Genomic DNA, 13,852 nt, shown 5'->3' on the forward strand with positions numbered 1-13,852 from the left:
GAAGTTCAGTCTGTCCTTTCTTCAGATTCCACATGTCAGTGAAAGCATTTGATGTTGGTGTCCCATTGTATGGCTGACTTCACTTAGCATGATAGTTTCTAGGTCCATCCATGTTGCTAAAAGAATTTTTTAAAAATGCATTATATGTGTGGGTAAAGTTCTTCCATCAGCAAGTTTTTCAGGTTATTCCTCTTTCATTTATCTCTAATTATAACTCCCTGGGAGAGTATCAAAGATAAAGCAATGAATGATAAAACCTGATGCAATTTAACTTCCTCTGAAAAGCATCCTAGTTTTACTTGACAAGTACCGGCTTGCTGAGCACTGCTCCCCTTGTGTGTCTGTCACAGACCTGATGGAAGGTGTGAAGGGTGTGTACATGACAGATTTTCTCATGTACTCTAAATAGGTGACAGCCACAAGCCTCAGATGATTCCTGATTGAAAGGTATCTTTCTGAGAATAATGGCCACATGAAGATAATTTCTATAATCACTAATTTCTTCTACTAAATGATAAAATACTGTATGCTTTCCCATCCTTTTCTACTATTAAAAAAAATGTGATTAAAAGGGAATAACACAGTCACTGGGAAAAAGATGAGTGAAAAGAAAAACTATCTCCAACTTTACACATTTCTTTCTTGCGGTGTTTGCTTATTTCTTCCCCTCAAATTCCCCTTCATCCATATATAAAAAAGAGTATATAATATCTAGGAAAGTATGACTATTCTAAATTTCTGCTAGCTGGTTCATTGCATTTCTAGGGTAGGGAATTCAAATATGAAACTAAAGAGTTCAGTTTACATCCCGGAGTTGTGTAATGTTTAATGCATTAGCCTGTGTGCTCCAGTCTCTGTGGAATTCTTGACTACATTTAGTTTGTGCCAGTCAGAGACTCTGACAGAACCCATGGTAGGACCACAGAATGATCAAGATTAAGAGTATTCTGGAACTCATGCTCACAAGCCAGTAGAAATAATGAGATGACTTAGCATCATCATAACAGGCTTGGACTCCTTGTAGGCATGGAATCATTTCCCTAGAGGGAAAACTCCTTTGTTTTTATTATTCTTTCCAAGAAGGATTATATAGGCAGGTGGTCCTGGCAGGTTTTAGCAAGACCTTAAAAAAAAATCAAAATTCTCTCTGCTCTAGTGAAACATTTATAAATAGCAAACTCCCAGACCTGAATAACAATCACCTCACCTTCCTCTCTCTCCTGTCCATGATTACTTTGTTCCTAGAGCAGGTCAATCAGCCTTAGTAATACTCATCAATCCCAATACATCCTTAAACTCTGCAGGTGGTTACTGACACTACTACCTTCAGGTACTGTCTCTACCATTTCCTTTAGCCCCAAAGACTGAGGCTTTCTTTGAGAAAAATTTATTGTTGAAGGCAAAACCACACTTCCCAGTTACCTAGAACCCTCAAGCTGATCTCAGAACACCCTCCCTTTCTCACACAACTACTGTCTGCATTTCCTCTCTCTCCAGATGACACACTGTGGAGGGTGGGTCCCATGCCTCATCCTATATCTCCTATATCAGCTCAGAGGCTCACTCTCATGGTTCCCACTAGCCAATGCAGTGCACATGGGCACAGGGCTTCTCTGCTAACCTCAGTGCTGGAATTGTGCCTTGATCTAAACTCTTTGGGCTCATGGAGTAAATCACAAAGGAAGCCAGTGTTGGAACAGTGGACTGAGAAGACAGGAACTCAGGTTCTCAGTGCTGGCTTGGCTATTATTAAATCACTATGGGTTGTATGAGTATTTTGCATATTTTGCAGATTATTGCCTTGTTAGTTATATCATTTGCAAAGATTTTCTCCGTTCATGTGGGTTGTCTTTTTGTTTTTTGAATGGTTTCCTTTACTGTGCCCAAGCTTTTGAGTTTAATTAGGTCCCATTGTTTTATTTTTGTTTTTATTGTCATTATTCCAGGAGGTGGATCAAACAAGATGTTGCTGTGATTTATGTCAATAAGCATTTTGCCTATGTTTTCTTCTAGGAGTTTTATAGTATCTAGCCTTATGTTTAGGTTTTTAATCCAATTGAGTTTATTTTTATGTATGGTGTTAGAGAATGTTCTAATTTAATTCTTTTACATGTAACTGTCCAGTTTTCTCAGCATCATTTATTGAAGATACAGTCTTTCCTCCTCTGTATGTTCTTGCCGCCTTTGTCATATATTAGTTGGCTATAGGTGCCTGGATTTACTTCTGGGCTATCTATCCTGTTCCTTTGATCGATATTTCTGTTTTTGTGTCATTACCATATTGTTTTGATGATTATAGCTTTGTAGTACAGTCTGATATCCAAAATATACAAACTACTCATATAACTCAACAACAAAAAACCAAAACAACCCAATTGAAAAATGGGCAGAAGACCTAAATAGACATTTCTCCAAGAAAGATATATGGATAACCAAGAGGCACATGAAAAGATGCTCAACATCTAATTATTAGAGAAAAGCAGATCAAAACTATAATGAGGCACCACCTCACACCAGTCAGAATGGCCACAATTAACAAGTCTATAAATAAAAAATGATGAAGAGGGTATTGAGAAAAGGGCATCCTCCTCTTTGGTAATGACACAAAAACAGAAATGTAAATTGGTACAACCACTATGGAAAAGAGTTTGGAGGTTCCTCAGAAATCTAAATATAAAACTGCTATGAACCAGCAATCCCACTCCTGGGCATATATCCAGACAAAACTTTCATTCAAAAAGATACATGCACCCAGGAGTTCCTGTCCCCACTCAATGGTTAACAAACCTGACTAGTATCCATGAGGAGGCATGTTTCATCCCCAGTCTCAATCAGTGGGTTAAGTATCCAGCATTGCCATAGGCTGTAAGGCAGACACAGCTCAGATCCCACGTTGCTGTGGCTATGGTATAGTCTGGCAGAAATAGCTCCAATTTGACCCCTAGCCTAGGAACCTTCATATGCCATAGGTGCAGCCCTAAAAAGACAAAAAAAAAAAAAAAGATACATGCATACTAGTATTCATTGCCCTACTATTCAAAATAGCCAACACATGGAAATAACCTAAATGTCCACTGACAGATGAATAGATTAAGATGTTGTACATATATACAATAGAATACTATTCAGTCATAAAAAGAACAAAATAATGGCATTTGTAGCAACATGGATGCTAGAGATTCTCTTACTAAGTCAGTCAGAAAGACAAAGTCAAATACCATGTGATATTGCTTAAATGTGGAATCTAAAATATGGCACAAATGAATCTATCTGCAAAACATAAACAGACTCACATAGAGAACAGACTTGTGGTTGCCAAGGGGGTGGGGGGAGGGTGTAGGATGGACTGGGAGTTTTGGGTTAGTAGATGTAAACTATTACATTTAGAGTGGATAAGCAATGAGATCCTACTGTATAGCACAGGGATCTATATCCAATCTCTTGGGATAGAACATGATGGAAGTTAATATGAGAAAAGCACATCAGTCATTAGCATAGGACCTACCCTCATCTAATATGACTACACCTTAACTTGATTACATTTACATTAACCAGATTTACCAAAAAAGGGCATATCCACCTGTATCAGGGGTTAGTCCTAAACATATCTTTTGGGAGAACACAATCCACCCCACAATAGATAATATCTAAGGAATGACGCACCAGGGTCCCTTTGTCAGAGCTGACTTATGCAATAGAGAGATAAGAGCCAATAGCAAAAGAAGTTAGGCAAAAAAATCATCTTTGGCAAATGGGGTGAATGAGGGGTTAGAAAGGTGTGAGCTTCCCAGATGAGTTCCATGGACCTATTGTGGGTGACATGGAAGAGGAAGACTGGAATAAAAGTTGAAAGTGTAGTTTTTCACAAAATATTTTGTTAAACTGAACCTAATTAAGAGAAAAATAGAAACAAGAGCTGGAGAAATAAGAGATTGTAAATAGAAAGAGAAGAAGAATGGAAGATTGTAAAAACAAAATATTATAAAGAGAAAGAGGAAAAATGAGACCGAGATCCATTGACCTCTTGATACTTTTGAACACAGCCCTATCGTCCCTTCAATTTTAGCTAGATGAGCTAATAAGTTTTCTTATTTTGGCTTATACAAGTTTGAATTGGGTTTCTATCACTTATAACCAAAAGTGTCGCAGTGAATTATAGGGTGCACTTGGCCTTGTGTGGTTTTTCTAGCTTTAAGAGCAAAGGAAGGCAGTGCTCAATGCAGCAAGGTTGTAGCAGCACAGATGGTTACAGCCACAGTGGCTGGGGAAGCCTAAGTCCAGCCTCAAATGATATTCTAGTTAGTGACCTTAAAATGGAGATGCACCCATCAAACATAAGATTGGTTCTTATAACAGGTAAGTTACCCTGGGAGCCTCATACGTAACTACAAAAGACTTGCATGGTCAAATTATACACAACGGATTGCAGATATTGGAATTAATGGGATACTATTTGTATTCATAAACTGAAGAGGCTTGGGGGACATTATGGTTATGTGACTAACAGAGGAGTAGCATGAGCTTTCCAACACCCACCCCCATGTTCCATCGAGATCCAGATTTCTATCATCTGATAAAAGAATTAAAGTTAGTTTCTTTCTGTCCTAGATAAAATGGCAACGTATATCGTCCTATTCTACCTTAGAACAAACAAGGCAGAATAAAGAGAAAAGCTAAGGGACATGCATGTGTGAACCTGGGCATCACGTGTGTACATGTGAGCCCCCCTGGGAAGTGCTAAAATGTGGGTTTTCAAATAGAATTAAGCTGAGAGCACCACCTTTGTAACATCAAACATTTTTCCATATACTCTTTGTTTCCATGGTATAACTGGGGGGCATTAGTGCTTAGCAAACATAGCATAACTTATGAAATGTCCTTGGATCTCATTTCTCTTAGTAAAGGAAATATTTCTTTTCAACACTGCCATTTAAGGGAACATAATATCAACACAAACTAAAGGGCCAATAAAAGAAAAGTCAAGATGTCACCAAAAAAGAACATTTTAAGATGCAGATGTGAAAAAAAAAGATGCAGATGAGTGTATGTGTATATATATGTGTGATATACATATATATATAAATACACACAAAAAAAAACAGTATATATGTGTGTGTATGGTGTGTGTGTGTGTGTATTTATATACATATATAAAGCAGTGAACTATAAACTAAAGAAAACAATGAGTTACCATTGTGGTTTAGTGGGTTAAGAAACTGACAAAGTATCTGTGAGGATGAAGGTTCAATCCCTGGCCTCACTCAGTGGTTTAAGGAACTGGCATTGCCACAAGCATAGGTCACAGATGCATCTCAGATCTGGTGGTGTTGTGGCTGTGGTCACAAGGGTCACAGCATAAGTCATAGATGTGGCTCAGATCTGGTGGTGGTGTGGCTGTGGCATAGGCCTGCAGCTGCAGCTCCAATTTGACCCCTACGCTGGGAACTTCCATATGCCATAGGTACAACTATAAAAAGAAAAAAAAAAGAGAGAGAGAAAGAAAACAAGATTGCAGAGATCTACAAATTTAAACCAGCAATAAGCACACAAAACTTGAAGATTTCACCTTAAGCCTGAGGAAAATACCAAAAAGTAAACAACATATATAAATGTCCCTCATGAAAATTTAAACGGTAACATCAAATTCAGCATTTGATTCAGCCTTTGGAAATCTGAAAATAAGTAAATAGATACACAGAGCAATTGTTTCTTGATGTGATTATAGAAATCATGTCTAATTTTTGAAGTATATCTATGACATATATATAACATTAAGTTGTGGTTAGCAAATACTTGATCCTGTCTAAAATATCCACAAGACATTTGGCACATGGCAAAAGGTCCTTGAAATTTGGTCCCAAACAAAACCATGTGACGTGGGCCAAACAGGCTCATGGATGTTTTGGACAGGACCAAATATCAAAGACCTCTTGCTGTGGACCAAATGTCTTACGGACATTTTGGCCAGGACCAAATTCCCTTCAGGTTTAAGTTATATACCGATTTTGACTAGTAGTCACTTCACCAGCTATGAGGCTAGTTGGAAGGTCAATCAAGTTGGGCTTCTGTGCTCCATAAAAAATGTCCCCAATGGCATCCTTAATAAATGAATAAGCCGGTTATCTAAATTTTACAAACAAATATTGTCTTAAGCAGAATTAAGCAGCTATTTAGCTACCAGAATAAATATGTGTGCACTAGAAGGAAATGAAGCCCAAACAGATAAGGCACTCACCTTTTCTCCCCTGAGGATCATGGCAGTTTTCATGGATGCACAGGCCCCAGGCTGACCAGGAAGATACTATACAGTCTGTAGAACAAGGGATATTGCAGAGCTGAGAAGCTGCAGGGGCAGGTCCCAAACATAATGTTTTTTCCACAGGTCTTGAGACTGAGGGATAACAACAAAAAAAAGTCTAAGTCACATTATCTGAGCATCCCTACAATTGCTCCTCTCTTTATTTGTGTGCCTGCCTCGTTCACATCAGCTTCATGGTTAAACAGATTATACGCAAACAAAAAAATCAACACTCTTCCAATACACACTACTTAGCTCCACAATATTACATTTAGGATGAGGAAAGGCAAAAAAAAAGACAGTGACAAAGGGTTTGAATTTGTGTTTCCTGCATGACAGAGTATTCCCTGGGAATCCAAGAGAGGACTGAAAATATAGATACACATTATGTAGAGTTATGAATTTTAAAAAAATTAAGTGGCTTTGTAAAGTTTCAAGATGAGTCTATTCTGACTATATAAATGACCGGGTCACCATGAAAAATTTAAAATCAAACCCCAAGGGGGGGTGTTTAGCATAACCAATCTACTGCCATTACTCCCCTGAGGGGTGGAGCTCTCAAAACATGGAAGAAAGATGGGTCTTAAAAGAAGAAGAAAACTCAGGATCTGTGACTGCAGAATTAGCCCCTGGATGTCAGTTTCATTAGCAAGGCTACCCAGAGGCAAAAGGAGTGTCTGAAGAGCCACAGGGAATGCCAAACTAGGAGCCTTCTAGCTCTTCCTGGTGTGTACCTATGCACAAAGAAAGCCCAGAACTGGACTACTGCAGAAGGCAGTAATCATCTGTCCCTCAGTGGGGCTCATCAAGTGTCCCCTCTGTGCAGACCCATTCTGGGCACCATGGAAATGTACAGATGAAGGAGTACATGTGATCCTGGTTCTGCTCTGCAATGACCCAATTAAAAAAACAGCCAAATGATGGAGTTCCTGCTGTGCCTCAGTGAGTTAAGAAACTGACAGCGTCCATGAGGATGTGGGTCCGATTCTTGGCCTCGCTCAGTGGCTTACAGATCAGGCGTTGCCACAGCTTGGCATAGGCTGCAGATACGGCTTGGTCGGTGTTGCCATAGCTATAGTGTAGACCTGCAGCTGCAGCTCTGATTCAACTCCTACACCAGGAATTTCCATATGCCACAGATGCAGCAATAAAAATAAAAACAAACAACAAAACACAAAATAGCCAAATTCATAATTACACCTGCACAGAGCAATCTCACGCTAAGCATGTTGTGGGGCAATTCAGTCTGTGAGCAAATGGTTTAAGTTCAGATGGTTTTATCTTACAGACCACCTTGTGTCATTGTCAAAATACTTCCCATATGTCACTTCCATCCACTTAAGCAGATCAGAAAATGGTCAAAGATGGAGGATGGAATGACACGATTGGGTGGTAAATCAACCCATCTACTTTACCTCCTCACTCTTCACATGAGTTTTAAGTTAAATAAGGATGGAAATAAATCACAGCTCCAATGAGCAGAACTTGGAATGTAAACCAAAACAACAGCAATATTTAAAAATATTGTCATGAGTAGGTTCTAATCCATGGGGAATATAGTGTTTCCAATGAACAATGGAGTAGCCTGAGGTGTTTATGAGTGGGAATGGGAAAAGCAAAAGGTTACAAAGGAAAATGGTTTGTTTGCCATGGATTCTTTTACTGTCTACTGAAATAATTCAACCTAACTTAAAATAAAAGGCAGGAGCAAATCAAGATTGCTAATGTGGAAGTTCCCTGACAGCCTAACAGTTGAAAACTCAGTGTTGTCACCGCTCTGGCTCAGGTTACTGCTGTGATGCAGGTTCTATCCCTGGCCCAGGAACTTTTAAATGCCTCAGGCATGACAAACAAAGAAAATCACTAATATAAATTGTCAAAGCTTGCAAGCCATGTGGAAGAGATAGACAAAGGGAGAGAAAAGAGATTTTGAGGCAAAGAAATGGAATTTCTGGGGAGGCTGAAAAGAGGGGGTGATCAGAGATTACACCAGCAATAACAATAGCCAGATGGGGCGCTGGAGTGACCAGAACTGGGGATTACATAGGACACTGATGGAGGGGGTAAAGAAGAACCTGCAAGATTGGGAAAGGTTTGGTCATTTCTTCCCCAGGAGTGAGCAAAGGAAGATCCACAAGATAGCTATTCACTTATTACATCACGCCTTCATTCCAAAACCACTAAGGAGTCATCTAAATGAGACCCTGTTGAATGCTATCTGCTTCCAAGGAACTGACTCAGTCAAGAAATGTTAAGTCAAGTAGCATTTTACCAAAATTGATGGAAAGAGATGCTTCAAAGCATTGTATAAATAGAAAGCTGCACAGCCAGAGGACTTAAGGCAGAAGTATGTTTGGGTCCCAGCCCATGTTTGGTTACCACATGTTCTCACAAACTCAAACTTTTATTCCACAACCAAAATCTAAGTAATGACGGAAAAAAGAAGTGAGGCATGAAAACTGATTAATCTAATTGTTTAATAAACATTTATAGTGCCTGTCAAGCACTGGTTATAAATAGCAATTTAACCTGCATGACTTTAAGATATATATTATTATTATTCTTAGTTTAAAATGAGGAAACGGACATGGAAATATTTACTCACTTGCTCACATTCCCAATTAGTGAGCAGTGGAGCAATGGAGTGGGAGCCAGGTAGTCTCATTCCAGAATTTGTGCTGTTAACCCTGCATTATGTGGCCTCCCCATCATTCAACCTACAATGCAAAGTGCTTACCATGAGTTAATACTGTGTTGAGTGCTGAAGCTAGGTTAGTAAGTGAAATAGACAAGGTTCCCATCCTCATGGAGCCTGTTTATCAATATGACTTGATACTAAGCATACATGAGACATGAATTCATGAGCCTCAACAACAAGACTGGAAAGCCATTACTGTGGCTTCATCATGACTGTCTTCCTATAACACCAGACAGACCTTAAGTGTCTGATGATCAATGCTGAAAAGATACTCCAATCTCTCAGTTCCAGACACTTGCTGCTACATCTCTGAACATGGGTTGGGCCCTTCAGTCGAAACTGGTCAATCCATAGGTGTAATATGGTCTGCACTAAATCTCATCAGAAGCTCATAATGTTTTAACTGTCCATTAGGCAGTTAAGCCTTGGGGTTGGCAGGGCAGTTGGGAAGAACTTGTTCTGAGGCTGCATTTGTCAAGGACACTGCTTCCATAGATATTATGTTTATTTGGCTTATTTGGGGATGGATGTTGATGATTATTGGGAGGTGAGGGGTTAAGTCCCCCCAGGTTTCCTTTGATAAATGCTTCACTGTCAATCAATTGGCTGTTGAATGTGAGAGCTAATGGTACTCTTAAGATCTGGAAGTAGGGAGGGACTTGGTGTGCTAGCAAAGAACAGGGGGATTTCCCTGGAGACAGCAGTGACATAATTGGAGGCCCAGGAATGGGAGTAGGGCCATTTGTCAGAGCAATCAAGCCTCTTCAGCACCTGCTGCTTTGAGAGACAGCAGATCTTAAGCCATATCAATAAATTATTTCAGTCTCGGGGCCATGTCTAAGATGCTTCATTTAGGCACTGAATCAATGGGCTTGGGTCAACCTTCTCTTTTCAGCCCCCTTGGGATACATCTGTTCTAGAAATAAATCATGAGTAAGTCACAAAGCACTTACCAGCTTCAGACCACTTAGGTAGTTATCTCCCTGAGAAACAGTGAACACAGGATATTGCTACGCCTATTGACTCTTAGAGCTAGAAGGGAGCTTTACAGCTAATTTAGTTTCCTTCATCAATTTTACTGAAAAAAACTGAACTCCAAAGACCTCAGGTGGTTTCTCCAAGTTCATTCAGCAAGTCCAAGGCAGAGCAAGCCCTGAGCTTTGCCCCAGGTGGCTGCTTGCCTCTACCTGTCTCTCTTGGCTTTCCTTCCATGGAATGAGGGTATCAGACACAACAGATAGGGTCATTTGTACCAAGGATATTTTGTTTATGAATCACAATGACCACAATGGAGGCAACCAATGACATGACAGATCCAAGACATCCATGTATGTTGTAGGCTCAATTTAATCGTTTATGTATTTATTTATTTATTTTTGTCTTTTTAGAACTGCACCCACAGCATATGGAGGTTCTCAGGCTAGGGGCTGAATCAGAGCTGTAGATGCCAGCCTACACCACAGCCACAGCAATGCTGGATCCAGACCGCATCTGCAAACTACACCATAGCCCATGGCAATGCCAGATCCTAAGTCCACTGACCAAGGCCAGGGATCAAACCAGCATCCTCACGGATATTAGGTGGGTTCATTAACCACTGAGCTATGATGGGAACCATTTAAACAAAAACTAAATCCCTCTCCTATTTTACTACTAATCCTTTAAACAAAATCCAAATTCCTCTCCTACTTGATTACTACTTCAAAACTCCTTCAAGCCCCATCTCAGACCTCCTCAGTTAGATAGTCAGTGTGATACTCTTCAATTAGCCCTCAATCTTCCTTGACCAAACTCTAGCCATGATGTCTGTGGGGATAAGAGTTGTTTTTCTAGTCCCCTGCAAGTTTCTCTCTAGATATACTGACTGAAACAAGTTTATTTCTGTTTGCTAACTCTGACTGCTCTAATACAAGGGATCCCTGCTGCAATTGGCACACTTATTCCATGCAAGTCTATGCTGGTCCCTCTTTTTCAAGTTGCTTTAGACCAGGTCACCTTAATACTTTCTGCCACTCCTGTGTTGACCAACTGCTTGACTAGGTAAGCAGTTCCTCAAGGTTTTATAGGCTATTTAAGTTTTATAGGCAGCAATGTTAGTTTCTATAGAGACCTCTCAAGGCCACAAAATGTTAAAGAGACAAAATAACTTTTATCTCAGATCATTTGAGATCACTCCATAGCAGTAGCTTTCTAAATGTTAGGGAATACATTACAGTATGATAAGTGATCATACATATACAATAGTCATTAATGCTTTGAATATTTTGGTGCCCTAACCTGGAATTTTTTCATTTGTAATAAGAAATTACTAAATTGACCTGTCTTATAAGAAACATACAAGTCTGTTACTAATGATTGCAAAGTCACCTTAAATAATGAATTACTCCAGGAATGGAATGCTAATTAACAAAGGGGGAAGTAATGCTGGATATTTGATATGCTTAATGTTAAAAAAAAAACTATTCTTAATTCTAGAAATGAACAAAGTTCATGGTTTTCCTTAATGACAAAGTGATTTTAGATGAATGTACAAATTCAATCAAAATGATTTGTAATTAAGAAGAAAAATGCCTGTTGTGATCATTAGCATGTGACCACCATTGTAAAGAAAAATGAGTGGCTTCACATTTTGTTCTCAGAAACTAAATCAAGCTCTAATCCAAATTAATTCGAGTTAGCACAGAAATAAATTGGCAAAGATTCAATAAGAGTATATTATCCCCCACCCCTACCGCTGGCCATTTTGTAACATGTAAATTTCAATGCCATTAAATGCCTCAGAAAGAAATTAAACAATAATTGCATCATCATAATAATATTTAATTAATTATAACAATAAGATAGCTCTTTGTAGTGTATTTAAAAATAAGCAATGATTGCTTAAAGTAAAAATTGTTATCGGAGTTCTCACTGTAGCACAATGGGTTAAGAATCCAACTGCAGCATCTTAGGTCACTGTGGAGACATGGGTTTGATCCCTGGCCTCTCACAGTGGGTTAAGGATTCAGCATTGCCACAGCTGTGGCATTGGTAACAGCTGTAGCTTGGATTCAATCCCTGGCCCAGGAACTTCCATATGCTCTCGGTGCAGCCATTAAAAAACAAAAACAAACAAACAAAACCCATCTGTTACCACAGAAATTAATGGCATTTTCTTATTTTTAATATGTCTATTATTGGATGAAGCATCAAATCAGTCTTTAAAAATATAAAAGGCATTCGAACTAATTCTGCCATGGTATAATGAAACTCAGCTTTCCCTCTGGACAGAAAGAAGGATCTTGATCATGGTCAAGAAGTTAATCAGGAGTTCCCATCGTGATGTGACGGAAACGAATCCCACTAGGAACCATGAGGTTTTGGGTTCGATCCCTGCCCTTGCTCAGCGGGTTAAGGATCCGGAGTTGACATGAGCTGTGGTGTAGATCGAAGCCAGGGCTCGGATCTGGTGTTGCTGGGGCTGTGGCTGTGGCCGGCAGCTGTAGCTCCAATTAGACCCCTAGCCTGGGAATCTCCATATGCCGTGGGTGCGGCCCTAAAAAGACAAAAAGACAGAAGAAGAAAAAAAAAAAAAAACCGAAGTTAGTTATAAGGTAGCGATTTTTTTCCCTAGTATTTTCAAGGAGGTAGAGATGGGAAGAAAATAAAGGTGATGCCACTTCCAGGGAACTCTTCAGGGCTGGATGATTTTGCCTGCTTTCTCTCTTAAAGGTAGCTGAGTACCTCTGCAAAGAACACATTCCACCTTCAGTTGATTTTACATAAGATATTTGATTTGCAGAAAGACACTAGCCTTCAGAAAGATGTTAGACTAAAAAGTTATATACATTTCAATTTTCCAAATGAAAGGCAGGCCCTGTAAACCCCAAAGGGAATTCTCACTTGAAACTTGAGACCTCCACATTCCACAGGGCATCCAGGAAACTGCCATCATATAAACAGCAATTGCTAAAAATTAACTCAAAACTAATGAAAGAGCCTACTTATGTAAAAATGCTGCTTTCTCAATGATTTTTGAGAAACAATATTGCCTCTGACATATTCATTTAGGGAGTATACTGACTTGGCAGAAATTCAATCCACCTTACTGCTAAAATAAATAGGCTTCTTCCACAAACTGAAGGAGTCAAACGGTTGAAGGGGAAAGATAAATAATATTACAATTTTAACCAGAAAGCTATTTTCCTTCAAGAAGCTTCATGCATTATTTCAATTGCCTTTTGCCACTGGGATTTGAAAAATAATGTATCATTCTTTTAACTTAGTGGGTAGAATAAAAGCAAATATGTCTTCTAGCACTTAAACAGGCAGCTTAAAGAATTAAATCACATCTCAGCCTATTAAATTTAATAAGGCTTAATTTTAGCCATATTGAGACTCTCTTGGCAAAGTACTGTGCAATACGGTTTGGGAGGAGAATATGTGTGTGTACCCAATAAATTTAATATCTAAAAATAATTCCTGCAATTAGAAATAATTATGTGAAATTTGGCCAGCTGTCAAAATTTTTTTTCTAACTTTCATTCATTCCACATAGCAAATTGGAAAATACCTACCAACTAGTGGATTTTTATAATGCTACAGAGTAACAAGACGATAGGTAAGATGGAAAAAATAGTCAAAATAAAAATGAAGGCAATATAAATGATGTATGTATACAGTTTCAGATCAATATCTAACAATTATCTAATTAGTGGAGAAATACAGTAACCTTCAGTCCTCTAGTCATATACTTCCTTTTTTATTCACATATTTCTTAATGATATACTCTCTCCTCTGTCCCTCTTTTGAGAATTTCTTTTTGATTGTTTCTCAGACTTTTAGCTCAGAGCTAAAAGGGGGGTTATAGAGAGGAT

At 38.9% G+C, this 13,852-nt stretch overlaps 1 protein-coding gene across 10 annotated transcripts in view; it reads right to left on the reverse strand.

Annotated features, from left to right (window-relative positions):
- THSD7B (thrombospondin type 1 domain containing 7B) overlaps positions 1-13,852 on the reverse strand; it is a 960,849-nt gene that overhangs the window by 541,801 nt on the left and 405,196 nt on the right. For all 10 annotated transcript variants that reach the window (XR_014830551.1, XR_014830550.1, XR_014830553.1 and 7 more), the window contains one exon: positions 6,236-6,391. Coding sequence is in view for 6 of the 10 variants with exons in the window: in XM_085001332.1 (XP_084857458.1) it covers positions 6,236-6,391 (156 nt within the window). In the remaining 4 variants the exon portion in view is untranslated. The remainder of the gene's footprint in view (positions 1-6,235; positions 6,392-13,852) is intronic.

Source organism: Sus scrofa, chromosome 15, assembly GCF_054392235.1.
Source record: "Sus scrofa isolate SSC_HxYL_T2T_F1_AM1 chromosome 15, Sscrofa_HxYL_maternal_Yorkshire_Landrace_v2.0, whole genome shotgun sequence".
NCBI lineage: Eukaryota > Metazoa > Chordata > Mammalia > Artiodactyla > Suidae > Sus > Sus scrofa.